The following is a 19,249-nucleotide window of genomic DNA, read 5'->3' on the forward strand; positions in this document are numbered from 1 at the left end:
TAAATATGATATTACACAAAATTTCCTTTAGTCTACAGCAAGGCAGACAAAGATTCACTATCAGCAATATTGCCCAGTGTCCCTTACAGCCAGAAAAAGGGAAGCAAAAGAAAGTTCCCTCCCAGAGTCCTGAATGTGCATGGCTTCACCTTCAGTGCTCCCACAGCCTCTGCAGCCACACAGCCTTCAGTCCAAACATCACCCAGATTCTCTAGCACTGCTATGTGTTCTTCCCATACTTTATGAAGAGTTTGATTACCATTTATCCTATGGATACTGCATGACCTGCTGAGTCTCTCCAGCATGTTTATGTACCACATTAAAAGTAGAGAGCATGGGGCTGAAGGTGAGAGGGAAAGATTTAAAAGGGATCAGAGGGGTAATGTTTGTCAGTCAGAGGTTAGTGGATAGATAGGCTAAGCTGAAGCAGTAGAGATGGGGACAGTGATGTTTCAAGAAGTTGGATGAGTGCATGGATTGGATGGGTTGGAGGGATGTTGGCTGAGTGTGGGCAAATAGGACTGGCTTGGGTGGGTGAGTGGCTGGCGTGGACAGGTTAGGTTGAAGGGCCTACTTCTGTGCTGACTAACTCTATGGTGGATCTAGGCTCATTCTTCTTTCTGTGTGCAGGACCAGTGGAGGTTTGATCCATTTGCAGCTCAGAAGGATGAGGAGGGGAACATCTATGGCCGAGGGGCACAGGACATGAAATGTGTGACCATTCAGTGAGTTCAACACCAGGGCTGTGCCCCTGGACTGGTACTGAGGCTGGAAAGCCAAGTGGTGTGAGGAGGTGGGGGAGGGGATCCAGTCATGGAAAATAAAAGCCTGCAGATGCTGGCAATCTGAAATAAAAATGATTGGGGCAGGACAGTGTCTGTGGGAAGAGAAACACTTGGTGCCTCAGTTCAATGTTTTTTTTTAAACCGCAGAACAGATGCAGAGTATAAGCTGTTGGGTATCTGGAGTATTCTCTATTGAAATTTCAGAGGGACTCATAGTCGATTTTCAGTTTCAGCCCTTGTGAACCTATTGAGCTGTTGCATGGGGGAGGGAACTACCATGAAAATAAGTTGGGAGAGCAATATCAGCTTGGTCTCTGATCCTCATTGCTGTCCAATAACTCAAAGTTGTAAATGGAGGAGGTATGTGTTTGAGTTGAATAATATTCCCCTGCGGTCCTGTTTCGCAAGGTGTGTGATGAAGAGGTCCTTGGATAAAAGCTTGTTCATTTGTCACATGATATAGTGAGTAGGGTTCGAATTATTGTCTGAGTACATACATGACATCACATACAACCCTGAGATCCTTCTGCAAGCAGTCTAACAGGTAATCTCTAACATTCATACAATTGTATAAAGCAGAAGAAAAGGGGCACAATTTACAGAGATAGGGTGGACAGCCAGCACTTTTTCTCCTGGGCAACAATAGCCAATACCAGAGGTCATCTGTTTAAGGTGGGCAGGGGACAGTTTAGGGGAGACATCAGAGGTAGTTTTTGTTTTAAACAAGGAGAGTGGTGGGTACCAGGAATGTATCACCAGTGGTGGTGGAGGAGGCTGGTACAATAGGGACATTCAAAAGACTCAGATAAGCACATCGATGTCAGAAAAATAGAAGGTTATGGGTGTGAGGGAGGGAAGGGTTAGATTGCTGTGGAGTAGGTTTACATACATCACAGTACTGCCCTTTGGCCCTTGTTGTTGGGCTGATCTAAGGTTATTCAGTTGTTAATCAAAAGAGTACCTGTTCTAGGAGTGTTCATTGTGACACTGACATGCCCAAGACTGGCTGCACCCATTCCGACCAATGTGACCTTCTCATCTTGAACCTGGACAGCGAGATCCTAGTGATGTGCAGTCCTCCAAGGCTGGGTCTTCCATGCCTTGATTTGTCTATTAGCTATCAAGATCACTTGTCACCTCTTCCTTCCAGGTACATTGAAGCAATTCGTAAGTTGAAATCGGAGGGAAAAAGATATTTGCGAACAATTCACCTGTCAATTGTTCCTGGTAAGAATGGAAAGCTCTGACAGTAATGTAGAAAATGCTAAGACCTGTCTTTGGTTAGATGTTAAATTTATGTTTATATCTCTGGAAAAGCCTAACATTGCAATTAACAGACATGATTCTAGATCAATCCCAAAGATGACCAAAAATATTCTGAATATATCAGTCCAATATTCTAACAGATTGGGACAAAACCAAAACACATGTATCAAAAAAACTTTAAAACTTTTACATTTGTCACACAATGAGTTGACATCTGGGTAAATTCGAGCGAGCTTAATTTTAGAATATGCTCGACTTTATATTGCACCACTTTTAATTGAATCAAGCTCTGCCTAGCGCACAGAGATGAATCATGGATAATAGCCAAAATAGAAATCCAATCTTCTTCTGACAGACATGTGTGAAGATCATTCTCCCATTCAGTTTTGATCCTGATTAAAGAGATTGTTTTGAGATTCAATATTTGATAATATAAAGTAGATATTATACCTTTATGTACAAATTGTAATTCAAAAAGTTCATCTACAAAATTCTGATCCAGAAGTTGTGAAAATACTGAAAGTTTAGAACTGCGCTGGGTAGGTCACGTCTCCAGAATGGAGGACCATCGCCTTCCCAAGATCGTGTTATATGGCGAGCTCTCCACTGGCCACCGAGACAGAGGTGCATCAAAGAAGAGGTACAAGGACTGCCTAAAGAAATCTCTTGGTGCCTGCCATATTGACCACCGCCAGTGGGCTGATATCGCCTCCAACCGTGCATCTAGGCGCCTCACAGTTCAGCGGGCAGCAACCTCCTTTGAAGAAGACCACAGAGCCCACCTCACTGACAAAAGACAAAGGAGGAAAAACCCAACACCCAACCCCAACCCACCAATTTTCCCTTGCAACCGCTGCAACTGTGTCTGCCTGTCTCGCATTGGACTTGTCAGCCACAAACGAACCTGCAGCTGACGTGGACATTACCCCTCCATAAATCTTCGTCCGCGAAGCCAAGCCAAAGAAAAGAACAAATAAAATGTCTAATTTGATTGTGCCTAAAAAAGAATGTCTATTTGGCAGATTAAATTTCATCATCAATTGTTGTAATGATGCAAAATTTTGTTGAATAAAAAGATATTTGAAAATTTTAATTCCTAGCTGATTAGGAATATTGCTGAAGTGGAAAGAGGACATTCTTATCCACCCATTGACGATGGCTACTGGATATTATGTCCTTTCTAAGTTTGTAAAAAATCAGACATAATGTTAAGATTAAGATCTCATTTGATAAGACTAGGTGTCCATTTATGGCTTACTTTCACAATTGGAATGATCAAGGTGCGAGGGATGCAGTAAATGGGTGTGCTTGGTCGATCCTTCAAGACACTTAGAATACTAATTTCAACCTTGGTTGGTGGCTGGGGTCAGATTATCAGAACCAACCTTTTTTCTCCCCCACCCTTTAGTTTTTCTTGTGCTACTCAATATGTGTATGAATTGGAATAAGACTCCATGTATTCTTATTTCTATATACATAGGATCTCAATCTAGATGTATAATATATTTAATTTGCATGGATTTGCAATGTATTTGTTTAATGATAAAACTCAATGAAAATAATTTTAATGGAAAAGAATAGAAAGCTCCGAGTTTGGAACAGCTGCTTGGATCCAAAGTTCTAAAGCTATTTAACCATTCCAGTCCTCTTCCTGCCACTGCTTTGAGATGGGATCTGTCTTTGTAGCTTCATCCTTTCTCACTGGAGTGATTGACAGATGCCAGCAGTACCACACAGGAGACTGCAGCCACAGGAATCTGAAGCTAAACACAATCTGCTGGAGGAAATCTGCAGGTTGAGCAGCGTCAGTGGGAGGAAAAAGAATGGTTGGATTTTGGGGGCAAAGCCTTAATCGAGACTGGGGATGGGGAAATTAGGTCAACGTAGACTGGTCAGGGTGGGAGGGGACGGGACAGAGGCCCCGTGTGGGATTGGTAAACCAAGGAGAGATGAAACATGATGGACAGAGGCAGGGGATTGGCAGATGGGACAAAATGAGAGGGAGGCAAGAAAATCTGAGGTTGGGTGGAGAATGATGAGTATTCAAGATGAAGGATGCACTTGCTAGGATCTGTATGAGAAGGTGAGAGTATTGACCGATCTTTATCTTCCATTGATTGATTCTGCTTGACCCACTGAGTTCTTCTAGCAGCTAGCTGTTTGCTTGGTTGGGAGTAACCATTCCTTTAGGTCCTTCTCTGCGATTCACTCCTGTACCAGCCATTATGTCAAAGACTAGAAAAGGTAATTCAATTAATGTCTGATCCAAGCAATTCTATGATCAAACCATGCAATTGGGTGCACGATCCCATGAATAGCAGTGTTCCCCCTTCCCCACTCCATTTGTCTTCAACGTCCTGGGATGTTTTACATCTGGTGATTGGAGCTTGGTCCAGCAGGCACCTGAAAAGTAATATTCCCTCAGTGAGATGGTGGTCTGGTCCTTAGACCCATGGCCCTTCGGGGATTAGGACAAACTGGTCCCTCCCCACCTCTTTTTGCCGCCTGCATGGGTATGTGATGGCTGGGGAGTGAGCCCCTCTGGTGAGGCTAATGGGAGCAGGCCAAGGATGGAAGTGGTAGAGGGAGGGGACTTCGCATGGCCGATTCTGAAATGTGCTCCCTCTATTCCAGACGAGGAAATTGGAGGTCAGAATGGCATGAAGAAGCTGACAGAACACGAGGCATTCCGAGCATTGAACATCGGGTTTGCCCTTGATGAAGGTAAGGAATGTTTCTTCGCCCTTCTCTCCCACAACCCCCCCCACCGCTTCTGATTCTATTTCTCTTCCCATTTTATTTTCATCTCCTTTCAGCAAGGGCTCCCTGTGTCGTCTCCTTCTGTTTCCATCCACAGCTCCCCTCCTCCCTCTGTGACTGGTCTGAGCAGAAATCTCCAATATCAGAGTGGGAGGATTGATGATCTATCATTGCCCCATGAACTAGGTGGTATGCTTTTTATTTCTGGATGTGTCTCTTCAAAGGAGTAAGCTGGCTGTGGCTCCAACCTGACCTTCACGCTGTACACTGAGGCAGAGTCCCCTTTTTAAGACTATCATCAAGATCATGTTTATTGTCGCATGCCAAGGTACAGTGAGAACGTTTTGTTTTGCAAGGAATCCAACAGGTCAACCTGTGCTTAGTACAGTACTTAAAACGCAGTACTGAGTCGGTACAGTGCTGAGGCTCATACAGGGGTTCATACAGGAGTCTGATAAGGGCAGGAAAGAATTTGCTCGTGAGTGATCAACACTTACCTTTGGGAGGGTGTTGTGGTGAAGAGAGTGCGGTCAGGGTGGGATGTGTTTAAAATGTTGGCTGCTTTTCCAAGGTAATGGGAAATGTAGATGGATTCAGTGGATGGGATGGGGGTGGTTGTTGTTATGGTCTGAGTCATGGTCAGAACTCTGCAATTTTCATCTCTTGTCCTTCAGTCCCTCAGCTGCCCTGGTCCCAGACTCCCTACTCTCTCTCTGCAGCAGGTCTGACTGACCTTTCTGTGCTCCGATTGAGCTCTATGATTCAGGTCTCTCTCTGCCCACTCCTTTGTATATGGCAGCACCTACCCTGCTCGCCTGTGTCTTCACTGCCCTACCTCCCACCTCTCCAGTTCCTTCTCTGCTCGCTGGCTCCCTGCCTTTGACGCATGACCCAACCCCTGCCAGGGCTGCCCTTGGCCCTTCCCAGCTGCCTCTTGCTCACCAAATTAGTGTCGCACATGATCAAGTGGGGACTTTAAGCGGAGAGGCTTGGGAGTCTAAACTTGGTGTTTAAGTGGTAAGGGTTGGGAGTCTAAACTTGGTGTTTAAGCGGTGAGGCTTGGGAGTCTAAACTTGCTGCAGGCGGAGTAACTCGTGAACCCTGGAAGCCTTGAGACCCACCAAGTGCTGCCTGGCAGTTGAGACCTGGGGCCAGTGGATTGGCTCTGCCTCGAATGCTCCATGTAATCCTTTTAAAACGGAGATTTGTTCAGTCACCCTACTCCCACGCACTGGTTTCTGGCGTCTGACGATTTGAAATCGAAGTTGAAAATGAGAAGCCTGACAGGTGACCCTTACAAAATTATAAGGGACATGACTAGGACAGAGAGGTGCTTCCCAGGGCAGGGGATCTAGAGGGCACATGTTTAAAGGAAGAAATTTTAATGAGATCTGAAGGGTAACATTTTCATGGTGAGTATTTGGAACAAGCTGTCTGATCAGGTGGTGAAGGGAGATAGAATTTCTATCCTAAAAAGACTGGTCAGGTTTATATGGATTGAGAAAGTGTATTGGGATACATGGCTGAATACTGGAGCAACAGGAACATTCAAAACTCTTAGACAGGCACATGATGTATGGAAAAGTAGAGGATTATGGGTGTGAGGTAGAGAAGGGTTAGATTGTTGTGGAGTAGGTTTACCTAGGTCCACCAAACATTGTGGGTTGAGGGACCTGTACTGTGGTGTAATGTTTGATATTAATATCTGTGCTGTGGGATTCTGAGTGCAGTTACTAATTTCTGACCTTCATCCCTGCAGGTTTGGCCAACCCCACTGATGCCTACACAGCGTTCTACGGTGAAAGGAATGTGTGGTGTGAGTACTGGTTTGCTTTTTGGATCTGGCCTGTTGTGGTGTCTGTTGGATGCAGATAGTCAGTATGCTGCCCTTTGTGTCATTGCCGCTGAGCGCTGTATCTGTCATCGAGGGCCTGGGGCTAAAGCTGTCCCTCGTGGGTGGGCTCACCGGTTGGCCCTCAGGCTGAGCCTTGTTCACAGGGTTCAAATGGCCAAAGGGTGGCCATTGTTTGAATTGAGGTTTATTGTCTTGTGCACCGAGGTACAATGTTTGTGTTCTATCCTGCATATCAACCTATCCATAGTAAATCACACTGTACAGTGTACAGAGTTGGTTGGAATGTTAGTTTGCTCAGGGGTCCAAGGTTAAAATTCTGCAGTCAATGCTGGAGATACTCAAAGGGTCAGGCAGCAGGAAAGTTGAGCCCAGAAATATCTTTTTTTATATAAAAGGGAAGGTTGAGATTGTTGAGTTGGCACTGTCTGTAAGGAGTTTGTACATTCTCTCCCTGTGTCTACGTGGGTTTTCCCCAGGTGCACTGGTTGTATGGGGTTGTTGGTTAATTTGGGTGTAACTGGGCATTGCACATTTAAATGGCTGGAATCAGCTTCTATCATGCTGTAAATAAAAACAAAATAAAATTTATAGTAGACGGACCAACATCGTGGGCTGAAGGGCCTGATGCTCTTTGTTCTTGCACCTTTGAAGAGAGAAGGAGGGATTGAGTTTCAGGTCACAGACCTTTCATTACAATCCAAGGAAAATTCACTGGGTTTCACTTGGGAGGAGGGGCAGGCAAAACTCTGGCCCCTTTAATAAGGGCAGGAGATGTTTGACAGTTATTATCTCAGACTCAAATGATTCTGAACCTAACCCTACAAAGACATGAACTGGGAAACCTCAGAGATTGGACAAGCAGTATCAAATGCTAAAACTAAATAAAAAATAGTCAGCTGCAAGGTCCGGAGAAATGTAACCCCGTTAATGCCAGTTAAAAATGTACGAGGGTAGATTAACTACAGGATGTTGACATGCAAAACTTCAGATTCCTGCATGTCCACATCTCTGAAGGCTAGTCCTGGGATCTCCGTTTTGATGCAATCGTGAAGCAGGCTCACCAGTGGCTATACTTAGTGAAGAGTTTGAGGAGGTTTTGAATCTCACCAAAGACTCTTCCAAATTTCTATAGGTGTACTGTGGAGAACATTCTGATTGGTTGCATCATTATCTGGTATGGAGGTGCTAATGCAGAGGACTGGAAAAGATGAGAGTTGTGAACTTGGCCAGCGCCATCACGGACATCAGTCTTCACTCCATTGAGGATATCTGCAAGAGGCGATATCTTAAGAAATCGGCCTCTATCATCGAGGACCCCCACCACCTAGGCCATGCCCTCTTCTCACTCCTACTATTAGGAAGGAGCTTGAAGGAAAACCCCCAGAAGGACAAAAAAAGCTTTTTCCTCTCTGCCATCAGATTTCTGAAGGAACAATGAATCACAGATACAACTTCACTTTCTCTTCTTTTGCATGAATTTATTTCTTTTGAAACTTTAATTATTGCACTATTTGAACATGTAATGCTGTCGCAAAGCAACAAATTTTGTGACTTGTTCATGGCAATATAATTCTGATTACTCCTGGCTCGGGTGGTGAAGAAGGCTCATCTCATCTCACCCTGTCCACCTGCATTGTGAGACAGTGAGGAGGTGGATGCAGAGGTGCATCACTTCTGAGCTCTCCAAGTTGCCCACTTTGTGGGAAACTGTTGGTAGATTGGTTTGCTGCATGTGTAACCTCACCATTTGAGGACAGAGGTGGAGGGTGAGAGCAGGAAGTGCAGGCCCATTTGATCTAAACTACCGGTAATTCTACAGGAAATAGAATCTGGACACCATTAGTATCAGAATAAAGTTCATTAGAATGATAGTGGACTAGAGACGGGAAAATGCTCTTAGATGATTTACTCAAGGTTTTTGTGGATGTGTAAAGTGGGTGTGGCATGATTTGATTCCAACAGGGATTAGATAAAGTGCCAGATTGGGATGAGGTTGATGGCTTTTTGTGCTTAACTAAAAGCAAATGACATGAATGAATAGGATGTCCTCTGCATGATAAGATGTACCTGAGTCAGAGCCTTGGCTGTCTGTGGGGCTCATTTATTTCCCAGTTTATAGTCACACAGCAGGGAAACAGGCCCTTTGGCCCAACTTGCCCATGCTGACCAAAATGTCCCACCCACACTAGTCCCACCTGCTTGCATTTAGCCCAGGTCCCTCTAAACCATTCCTATCCATGTATTTTTTTTCTTTATCTTTGCAATTGTACCTGCTTCAACCACCTCCTCTGGCAGCCTGTTCAATACAGCCACCACTCTCTGCATAAATGGATAAATAGATAGATAGATAAATAGATAACAGGAACTTGAGGGGTTATTTATCTAAATCGCTGCCCCCTAAACCGATATCCTCCAGTTTCCGATTTCCTTACTCTGGTCAAAAGTCCCTGCGTTCATCTGATCTATTCCTCTTGTGATTTTTAAAAAATTTATTGACCTCTGTGAGATCACCCCTCGTCCTCCTTCGCTCCAAGGAATAAAGTCCCGGCCTGCTCAACTTGTACCTTTAGCTCAAGCCCTCGAATCCTGGCAATTGATTCTCCGACTCTCGACAAAAGACTCTGCCTTTTAAATATTTAGTGATGGCTTGTTTTCGATCCAAATTCAGAGGTTAAGAGATTTTGGAGTGTATTCAGGGGGATAGAAGTGACTGTACACTGTGAGGAGGGTGATTATTGAGGCAGGGTGAGATGCAGAATGAAAAATTTACTTTGAGGTTAATTGCATTGGTGGGAACCAAAGATGGGGTGTAATGAATTCCGGTCTACAGGGTGGAACTCTGTGTCCCAATACAAGACAAGCAAGGTTAGCATGCAAGGTACAACATCTGGATGGCTAATGAAATGGTGGCCTTGGTGTAAGGGGCTTGGATATAAAAAGTTCATCTCATCACACACACACACTGGATTTTGCTGAGATCACAATGGGATTATTGTCTCAGGGAGGAACTTCTTGCATTGGAGAGGAAGGGGAGTGATGTACCTCCTGGGTGGGGTTGGGGGGGGGGGAAAGAGAGAGAGAGTATCTGCAACTTGGTAGGGGGGAGGGGTTGCAGTAAGAGCATAGTTTGGAGATAGATTTTAAGGATTTTTGAAATTCACCACCATGTATCTCTGAGGTTGAATCTTGAGTGTGTTCAAGCTAGATTTCTGGGTTTGATGGGAGTAGATGTTGTGCAGGTATCCGTTAGGAAAATGGGTCAAACGATAACATTTCATTCGGTTTCCAGATAACTTGCTGCATTTATGTGGCAATCTTGTTTTTCTTATCTAAGATGCCTTTCATGGTAAACAAAATAAATCAGGTCAGGTGAACCATGATCTTAATGATTTACATGGTTGGATTACTGGAAAATCTTTTTCTGGGAAATCTCTGTCCTTCCTTGACTCTTTGAAATTAAACAGTTACGAATAGTTCTTCACTTTTTTTTTGATAAAACAAAAGATGCCGTGAGCTCTGCTCCCACTGCTGTTTCTGGTCACTTTATTCCATGTGATGGTAACGATCATTGCTCTCTTTCCAAACAATTGCCCTGGGGGAGGTGTTCTCTGGTTAGAGGAGTGGGTGGTGTGAAGATAGGTCACTCTTTGGATCTGGAGGTAACTAGGAAGTCTGCAGGTGCTGGGGTCTAGTGCAGTACACAAAAGTGCTGGAGGATCTCAGCAGGTCAAGCAAGTAAAAGGCAGTCCATGTTTCAGACCTGAGCCCATCAGGTGTTCCAAAAATCAGGCATGCCTGAATAGGAAGGAGGATGGGGAGGGTAAGGGAGAGGAGCACAGGCTAGCAGGTGAGAGGGTTGAAAAAGAGAAAGGAGCTGAGAGAGGACTGGGCGAGGGGATAGAGGGATGAGAGAGATACTCTGCTCTCTGATAGGAGAAGGGAAAGGGGTTGAGAGGTGCAGAAGGGGAAATCCAGATAGGGAAATGGAGAGACCAAGGGAGAGGGTAAATGGAAATTGGTGAAGTCGGTCTTGATACAGTTTGGTTGGAGACTGGTGAGATGGAATGTAGTGTTGTTTATGGCTGCTGGGGAGCATTTGATGTTTACAAGGATGTTGCCAGGACTTAGTTGGGGAGGTGGGGGAGAAGGAATGGGTGGGCCTGAGCTATAGGGAGAGGTCAACCAAGCTGGGGCTTTATACAGGGGGAAGTGGGGGGGGGGGTTCATCTCATCAAGGTGCATAAATCCATGAGAGGATTAGATTGGGTGAACGCAGTGAGTCTTTTCCCCAGAATAATGAAGTCGGTAACCAGAGAGCATAGGTTCAAGGCGGGGGGAAGGGGAAAGAATAGATTTAACAGGAATGAGATAATAGTTAAAAGGTTTGTTTTGCATGCTGTCTTGCAAGGGCGGCCCAGTTTGTGTCGTGGTTAGCCTGATGCTCTTACAGTGTCGGAGACCCAGGTTTGAATCTGGTGCTGTCTGTAAGATGTTGGTACATTCTCCTCAATGTTTCGTCTGGGTGCTCTGGTTTCCTCCCTCCCTCCAAAATGTACAGAGTACATATTACTGAGTGGCACAGGCATAAAAGGCCAGAATTGACTTCTAGCATGTTGTAAATAAAATTTTAAAAAGTTAACCCATGCATAAGTAAAACATGAATGTGTGCAGGCACCATGGTTGAAGTAAAAGTACAATGCTGGAGAAACTCAAAGGTCAAACCATGTACTTTATATAGCAAAGATAAAAATACATAACCAACATTTCAGGCTTGAAAGGTTTGATGAAGCACCTATGCTCTGTTGTCATCAGTGATCGGGACATCCCAGTGTCCAACTGTGTCAGTTCTGCGTTCCACTCCTATACTCTCATGTCGGTCCATGGCCTCATGTACCACCAAGACCACTGTTCTTTGGAGGAACAACACCTGATTTTCTGTCTGGGCACTCTCCAGCTGGATGGCATTAACATCGACTTCTATGGTTTCTGCTGATCTACTCTCCATTCTCCTTCACACCCCTTGTCTTCTTTTCCTGTGCTCTCTACCCGTCCTTCCCCCTGCTTGCTGCTATACCCTCCCTCCCTTATCCACCTATTACCTCCTGCCTTTGGGACTGTGCTTTACTCTCCCCTCCTTACCTTTTTGTTCGGACGCCTGCTAACATTTTTCTATACCTTGATGAAGGGCTCAAGCCCAAAACGTTGGTTATGTATCCTTATTTTTGCTATACAAAGTACATTGTTTGACCTGCTGAGTTTTTCCAGCACTGTTTTTAACCCATGCATAGTACAGCAAATGAAACAGTATGGAGTAACAGTGACAGATAGGTTAGAATAGAGTCAGGGAATTGATATGATTAGTCTGAGGTTCACTCAGGAGCTAGCAAAGGGAAAGAAACAGAACTGCTTCTGATGCTGGAAATTCTCAGTGGGTCAGAAAGCACCTGTGGGGAGATGAGGACAGACTGAATGTCAGGCCATGAAGCTTTAATTTCCCCTTTCATTACTGTGTGCAATTCTGGTTGCCCCATTACAGGAAGGATATGAAGGCTTTGGAAAGGGTACGCAAGAGGTTTACCATGTTGGATTAGAGGGTATAATCTATGGGTAGAGGTTGGACAAACTTGAGTTGTTTTCTCTCGGAGGGTCAGAGTCTGAGGGGTAACCTGATTAAAGGTTTATAAAATTGAGAGGCATTGATGGGGTAAACGGTCAGAGCCATTTTCCCAGAGTTTTTTTTTAAAAAGTAAGGGTGGGGTGAAATTTAAAGCAAATGTTTTTTACCTGTAAGCAGATAAATGTGAAACCATGTTTAAACATTTCTCAAAAAAGCATTTATTTTTTATGTTTGTAATTTCATTTTACCATTTTTAAACTTTATTTATTTGAAGAGTCATTAATAGTAATACAAAGTACTTTCCATAAAGAAAATTTTGAGTATACATTAAAAAAAATAAAATTTAAAAAATGACAACTTAAAAAAAAATTAAATCCCCACTCCCTTCCCACCCCATCAGCCAACTCTCTTAAGGAGAGCTAAAAATATATAAACAGAAACTAAAAGTATATAATAAATCAAAATATATTTAAATGCATATATTCCAAATATGGTAACCACTTGTTAACAAAAAGAGAATAATTGTCATGTAAATTGTATGTAATTTTTTCCATAACAATACAAGCTTTCAATTCCTTATGCCATCGCATTATATTAATCACTATATTATCTTTCCATGTACTTGCTACACATTTTCGAGCTACAGACAATGCTAAATGTACAAATGCAATTTGAAATTTATCCAACCCTAATCCCCTTAAAGGAATCGTGTTGAAGGGCTTCTAGATAGACACATGATTAAGCAGCAGAGAGTTCGTTTATATTGCACATCATGTTCAGCACAGACATGTGGGCCAAAAGTGGATGATGCCCATCTGGTGAGGGTATCTGGAACTTGGAGGGGGGTGGGGGGGAGAGGAGAGAGAAACTGTTTTATAATAAGGGGTTTTGATGATTTTTAGAATTTTCCTCTATGCATCTCAAGCATTAAGCATTTATCAAGCTCGATTTCTGGGCTTTTCAGGAATAGCAGTTGTGTGAGTATCAGTCAAGGAAATGCCAGCATTTCATTTGGTTTCCAAACAACTTGTAGCATTTGCATTGGCAACCTTGTTTTTCTTGTCGGGGGGCACGGAAATCTTTTTTTTTTTTAAAAAAAAAAAATCCTTTCAGTTGAACTATGAATGATTTGTGTGGCTGGATTACTGCAAAATCTATTGTAGCGAAATCCCTTACTGCGAAACCTCTTACTGGGAAATCTTTGCCCTCTATCTGTGTTGCTTTCCTAGAATGACTCAAGTTAAACAGTTCCAATTAGTTGTTCACTTCCTTGATTAAACAAAAGATGTTGTGAACTCTGCTCCCGTTACTGTTTCTGGTTACACACTCCATGTTCTGAGCAAAGCTCCCTTTCAAGCAGGTGACTGGGCCATAGCTCGCTATGTTCATGACTTGTATCTGACTTTCTTCTGCACCAAAGGATAAGTTTTGTTGTGTCATGCAGCCATACAGTAAGTGTTGGGCACTTCCAGTCGCCCCAATAATCACAAGCTCAAAGACTGAGGCGAACAATAGGCTTGTACATAAGACTTGAGCTGGCCCAGATCCAAGCTAGGGAAGTGCAGGGAAGGGAGAGGTGGCCTGACCTTTATGGCCTGGGGTCCAGGGGTGGAGTCCAGGTAAGAGTATCATCAGGGGGTGGGCCAGCCCAAGCCTTTACCGGCCAATGAGTACATACAATCCAGACCATTAAAGTAAGGTGACAAATTCTTTGGTCCATTGAGCTTGAATTAACCCATTAATCATTTTGCACAAATTCTATTTTCTCTGCATTCTATTTCATTCACATTATATTCCTTTCTCCAGCTTCCTGCCACCTTCCCTTCCTCCCTCAGTGCAGCTTCCTCCTAGCTTTTTCCCATTTCGCCTCCCTCCCATCTGTATTTACCAATCATCTGCCCCCTGCCCACCCTTTTATTCAGACCAGGGCTCATTCGTAAATAGTTCTCAAAACATTTCAATAGTTTATTATTTTGGATCCTCTGTAGAAATTCACCATGATGGATCTGCTCCAGGTAGAAGCAAATTTAAAAGTGTTTTGATGATTTTTAGAATTTTCCTCTATGCATCTCAAGCATTAAGCATTTATCAAGCTCGATTTCTGGGCTTTTCAGGAATAGCAGTTGTGTGAGTATCAGTCAAGGAAATGCCAGCATTTCATTTGGTTTCCAAACAACTTGTAGCATTTGCATTGGCAACCTTGTTTTTCTTGTCGGGGGGCACGGAAATCTTTTTTTTAAATCGCCGCAGGTAACACGCACCCCTGCAGAAATTTTGAGTCAGTGATCCGAGGGAATGAAAATTTATGAACTTGACGTTTTAAAACTAGAAGGATTATCGATTCGTAATCCTGGCTTGATGCACAAGGAAAATGTGCTCACACAGATTTCAACAAAGTGTTTCCCTTTTAGGGCATTTATAGTGAAAGCATTTTCTTAAAATACAAATGATTTGTTGCTGAAGATCATGGAGGAGATGGCTGGTGAACTTCTACCCATCTCCTGCTATTCCTGAGGAAGGTTTTTTTTGACCTGAAACCACTGTCCTAATACATTCTGGGGATGCTGCCTGACCTGCTAAGTTTCTCCAGCCCTTTGATTGTTGCTGTTTAATTCCACTTGGATTCTACCCCTCACCTCCATGTGGGTGGGTGGAGGGAGGAGGATAATTTACAGTGGCCACTTAACCCCACCAGTCAGCACGGCTTTGGGATGTGGGAGAGATGTACACATTCTTTACAGATAGCGGTGGATTCGAACCTGGGTTGCTGGTATTGCAATAATGTTGCCCAAAGGAGAGGTTGTGGATTTTGAAAATAGTTGAACAGTGAACCAGGAGCTTGGCTCTGTATTCTGCACAATTCTTTCTTTACCCTGGGAATGTGCAATGGAACTCTGTAGAAAGTAATAAAGGTGGGGGGGGGGGGGGGTGGTGGGGGGGGGTGTGCGGGGAATCTTCGCAGCAAGAAATATCATCAACTTTTTCAGTTGACCTTGTGTGTTGGGGTGGGAGGAGTAATGCCAATCCACATTTAACAAGCTTCCTTTGTGCACTCACTCAAACACTGTCATCCACTGAGTCTTGCTTCGGGTCAGGTGGTATCCAGAACTGGAGGAAAGTTTTGGGGGGGGGGGGAGGGGAAATGTATCCTTAATCCTCATTGTGCGCTTTCCCTGAGAGTTGTTGATCTGGTTATGGAGAGGTCTAGCTCCCAGATGTGAGGCAGTGTGACTGGGGAATGGACAGGGCAAAGAGGAGGCCTTTCAGTGGTTGATCTGTCCAACATATGTCTGTTTGTGTGTCCAGGGGTGATTGTGCATTGTCCAGGTAGCCCAGGCCATGGCTCGCGTTTCATCGAGAACAATGCAGGAGAGAAGGTGGTAAGTGTTGAACTAAAGCGTGTGAATCCTTGCCCAGCCCCTGCACCCCCAGACTTCCCCCCCCCCCCCATATCTTTACTTGCTTAAACCCTTCCCCTTCCTTCAAATTGGCTCTACCTACATCTCCCACTCCAGTCACACGCTTCTTCCCCTTCAGTTGGCATGCCAAGTTGCAAACGTGTACCTCCAGGTTCAAGAACCATTTCCACCCTGCTTCTTTCAGGCTCTTGGAAGGACCCCTCATTAGTTCATTCAAGTTGCTGCCTTGTCCTGTTTAACTGGTCATTTTCTCGTTAACACCATACCCTGCACATTTGTCTTGCATGGCACCAAGTGCCCCGTGCAATTTTGTTTTTGTTCCTGCTGTACAATGGAAGGGTTGACTTGCTAGGATAGTACGGTACAGTTTTTTCTCATTTTACCTTGGTACATGTGATAATAAGCAATTTAATTCCCACTCCATTTCCCCACAACGCCATCCTACACACTTGCTTTAGACCCTTGTTCCTCCAGACTGACCCCTCTTGCCTGACCACTCCACATCTTTCTATTTAATTTTTAATTTAGTGACCTAGCACAATAACATGCCCTTCCAGCTCACTAGCCAGCACTGCCCAAGTACAGCCATGTGACCAACCAGCCTACTAACCCTGTATGGCTTTGGAATAAGAGGAAACCGGAGCATCTGGAGGAAACCCATGCAGGTCACTGGGAGAACGTACAAACTCCATACAGACAGTGGTGAATTTGAGCCTAGGTTGATGGTCCTGTAGTTGTGATGCACTTACCATGCCATACCATGCCACCATATCCAGGAATATGGTGACCAATCCGGGACCAATTTTTAAAGGGAGGGCCTGAAGACATGGAGGGTGTAGATATTATGATTAAGCCATATTGAGGAACAGAAGGCAAGAAAAATAGACCAGAGGACATCTATTTAAGGTGAGTGGAGGAAATTTTAAGGGAGATGTCAGAGGTAAGTGTTTTACACTGAGAATGGTGGGTGCCTGGAATGCCCTACTGAGGGTGGTGGAGGCTAGTACAATGGGGACATTCAACCGACTCTTGGATAGGCACATGGATGCAAGAAAAATAAAAGGTTATGGGTGTGAAGTAGGGAAGGGTTAGATTGTTGTGGAGTTGGTTTACATTCAGTAGGTCAGCACAACATCGTGGGCTGAAGGGCCTGTACTGTGCTGTAATGTTCTGTGAAGATTCATTCGATTTCTTTTTTTTTGTTTAATCATCGAAGCGTCGAGTTCTCAATTCGTTCTTGGAGTTCAGAGAGGAAGAGAAGAAGAGGTGAGTCTCCACATCTTATTTCCATTTGTGGCATCTTTATTCCTGTGTTTGTCCTGCACAGTCCATTGTGTCTCCTTCTAGCCATCTGCAGCAAGGTCTGCCTTAATCTGACTGGTATACTGGTGTGCCACCTAGTTACACGTGCCATTTTAAGGATGGACGTAATGTTAAACCAGCGGCCCAGTCAGGTGGACATAATCACATCACCTTATGGGGAACAGGGGGTTGTCCTGGTTGCTGAGCTGCACCAGTAATAACTTGTGAAGTGTCTTGCTGTTAAATGAATGGCTGACCCCCATTCCCCAAGCAAAAACTGACTCTGCATCATGCAGGGAGCTGTCAGCACAGGTGACTGAAAAAGTGCTGTCAAAATGAGACCCCTCAAGCAATCAGACTGGTAAGGAGCTTGGGGGGGCCTCGATGGCTCTTGCTCAATCTCCCTTCAACTGACAGTTTATACAAGGGACTGCCAGTGGGCCTGGAAATGAAGGCCCACAAGAGATGGGAAGTGACCTGAACGCAAGGATGAGATTTAAGAGATCATTGTGGCAATGTACAGTCCCTTCAGCCAACAATTTTGTGCTGACCCATGTAAACCTACTCCACAACTAACTCTTCCCTCTCTCACACCCATAGCCCTCTTTTTTTCTTACATTTACGTGCCTGTCTGAGTGTTTTGAATGTCTCTACTGTACCAGCTTCCACCACCATCCCTGACGATGCATTCCAAGCACCCGCCACTTTGTTTTTTTAAAAAAAAAACATCTCTGATATGTCCCATAAAGCTTACTCCACTCATCTTAAACAGATGTATTGGCTAATGTCACCTTAGGGGGGGGAAAAAAGATTGAAGTGGTGCCTTTGTGACCATTGAGTGGGGGAGATGGTTGAATTGCCTAGGGGGGGTGTCCTGTTATAATCCTTTGAAGTGCTCCAAACTGATTTCAACTTGTCTATAGCATGCTGTTAAAATAGTTGGGCCTGTGTTGGTTCATCAAGAGGTTAGAATCTTTACCTAGTGATCAGAGACTGGGGAATACAGCATTTTAAATATATATTTTTTGCATTATTCCACAAGTTCCTGAAGGAAATTTCTGGCTGGCAACCTTGCCTAATTTGTGGAACAAGCTGCCAGAGGAAGTGGTAGAGGCAGGGACAATTATAATGTGCAAAAGATATTTCGACAGGTACATGGATAGGAAAGCTTTGGAAGGATAGGGGCTGAACGCTGGCCCAAGGGACTGGCTCAGGAAGCCATTTTGGTCGGCATAGAGGAGTTGGGCGTAAGAGCTATTTCCGCGCTGGATGTTACTGTACTGATTAGGTGGCCATGATGTTGACAAATTCAATGTGAAAAAATGTGAGGGAGTGAATCAGGAGCGGGGAAGAGGGGAAATGTGCATAGTAGGATTCTCAAAGTGTAGAGATGCAAGGCGAATTCGGGAGTGCATGTCGATGGATCCCTGAATGTGGCAGGATAATTAGATGGTGAAGAATACATATGGGACATTTGATGTTTATTTGCTGAGGTGTGGAAAGCAAGAGCAGGTGGTTATTACCAGAACAATTACAACACTCATCAGTCCCACATGCAAAGAGTTCTGGTCACAATTCTATGGGAAGGATGGAATGGTGTCACCGATGTTGTGCAGGGAATTTGCAAGCCTGTTACTAGAACTGGATGATTCCAGTAGAGATGAGACTGTAAAGGATGGGCTTGTTATCTTTGGAATAAGGGAAACCCAGAGAAGATTTGATTGAGGTGTATAAAATTCTGAGGGGAATGCTTGGAGTAAACAGTGAGGGAAATCAAGAATACAATCCAGAAGGTGACATGGTTAACATAGCGGTTGGCATAATGCTATTAGAGCACCAGTGACCTGGGTTCGAATCCATTGCTGTCTGTAAGGAGCTTGTATGTTCTCCCTGTGACTGAATAGGTTTCCTTTGAGTGCTCAGGTTTCCTCCACCCTCAAAAATATATGGGGTTAGTAGGTTGATCAGTTACATGGGTATAATTGAACAATGTAGTCTTGTGGGCAGGAAGGGCCTATTACTGTGATATATCTCTAAATTTAAAAAAACACAAGATGCTGGAAATCTGAAATTTTGTTAATTGTCACATGTACCCAGATGCAGTGCAAAGCGTAGTCTTGTATATTATTCAGGTAAGTAAACTCGCAGCTGGCCTGTCAACCCTGTCATTGCCTCAGAGTTCTTTCACCACTGTCAGTTTCTCCTTTTTGACCTTCTCCACTCCATGTAAACCAATCCCAGCCTC

The 19,249-nt window shown here is 44.1% G+C and overlaps 1 protein-coding gene across 3 annotated transcripts in view; it reads left to right on the plus strand.

Annotated features, from left to right (window-relative positions):
• The window catches only part of LOC138763162 (aminoacylase-1-like), a 65,047-nt gene that overhangs the window by 37,018 nt on the left and 8,780 nt on the right, over window positions 1–19,249 (plus strand). For all 3 annotated transcript variants that reach the window (XM_069936883.1, XM_069936882.1, XM_069936884.1), the window contains exons 5-10: window positions 631–725; window positions 1,936–2,012; window positions 4,686–4,775; window positions 6,571–6,627; window positions 15,590–15,663; window positions 16,919–16,968. In XM_069936883.1, the coding sequence (XP_069792984.1) occupies window positions 631–725; window positions 1,936–2,012; window positions 4,686–4,775; window positions 6,571–6,627; window positions 15,590–15,663; window positions 16,919–16,968 (443 nt within the window). The remainder of the gene's footprint in view (window positions 1–630; window positions 726–1,935; window positions 2,013–4,685; window positions 4,776–6,570; window positions 6,628–15,589; window positions 15,664–16,918; window positions 16,969–19,249) is intronic.

The sequence above is a fragment of the Narcine bancroftii genome, chromosome 5 (genome assembly GCF_036971445.1).
Source record: "Narcine bancroftii isolate sNarBan1 chromosome 5, sNarBan1.hap1, whole genome shotgun sequence".
Classification (NCBI taxonomy): Eukaryota; Metazoa; Chordata; class Chondrichthyes; order Torpediniformes; family Narcinidae; genus Narcine; species Narcine bancroftii.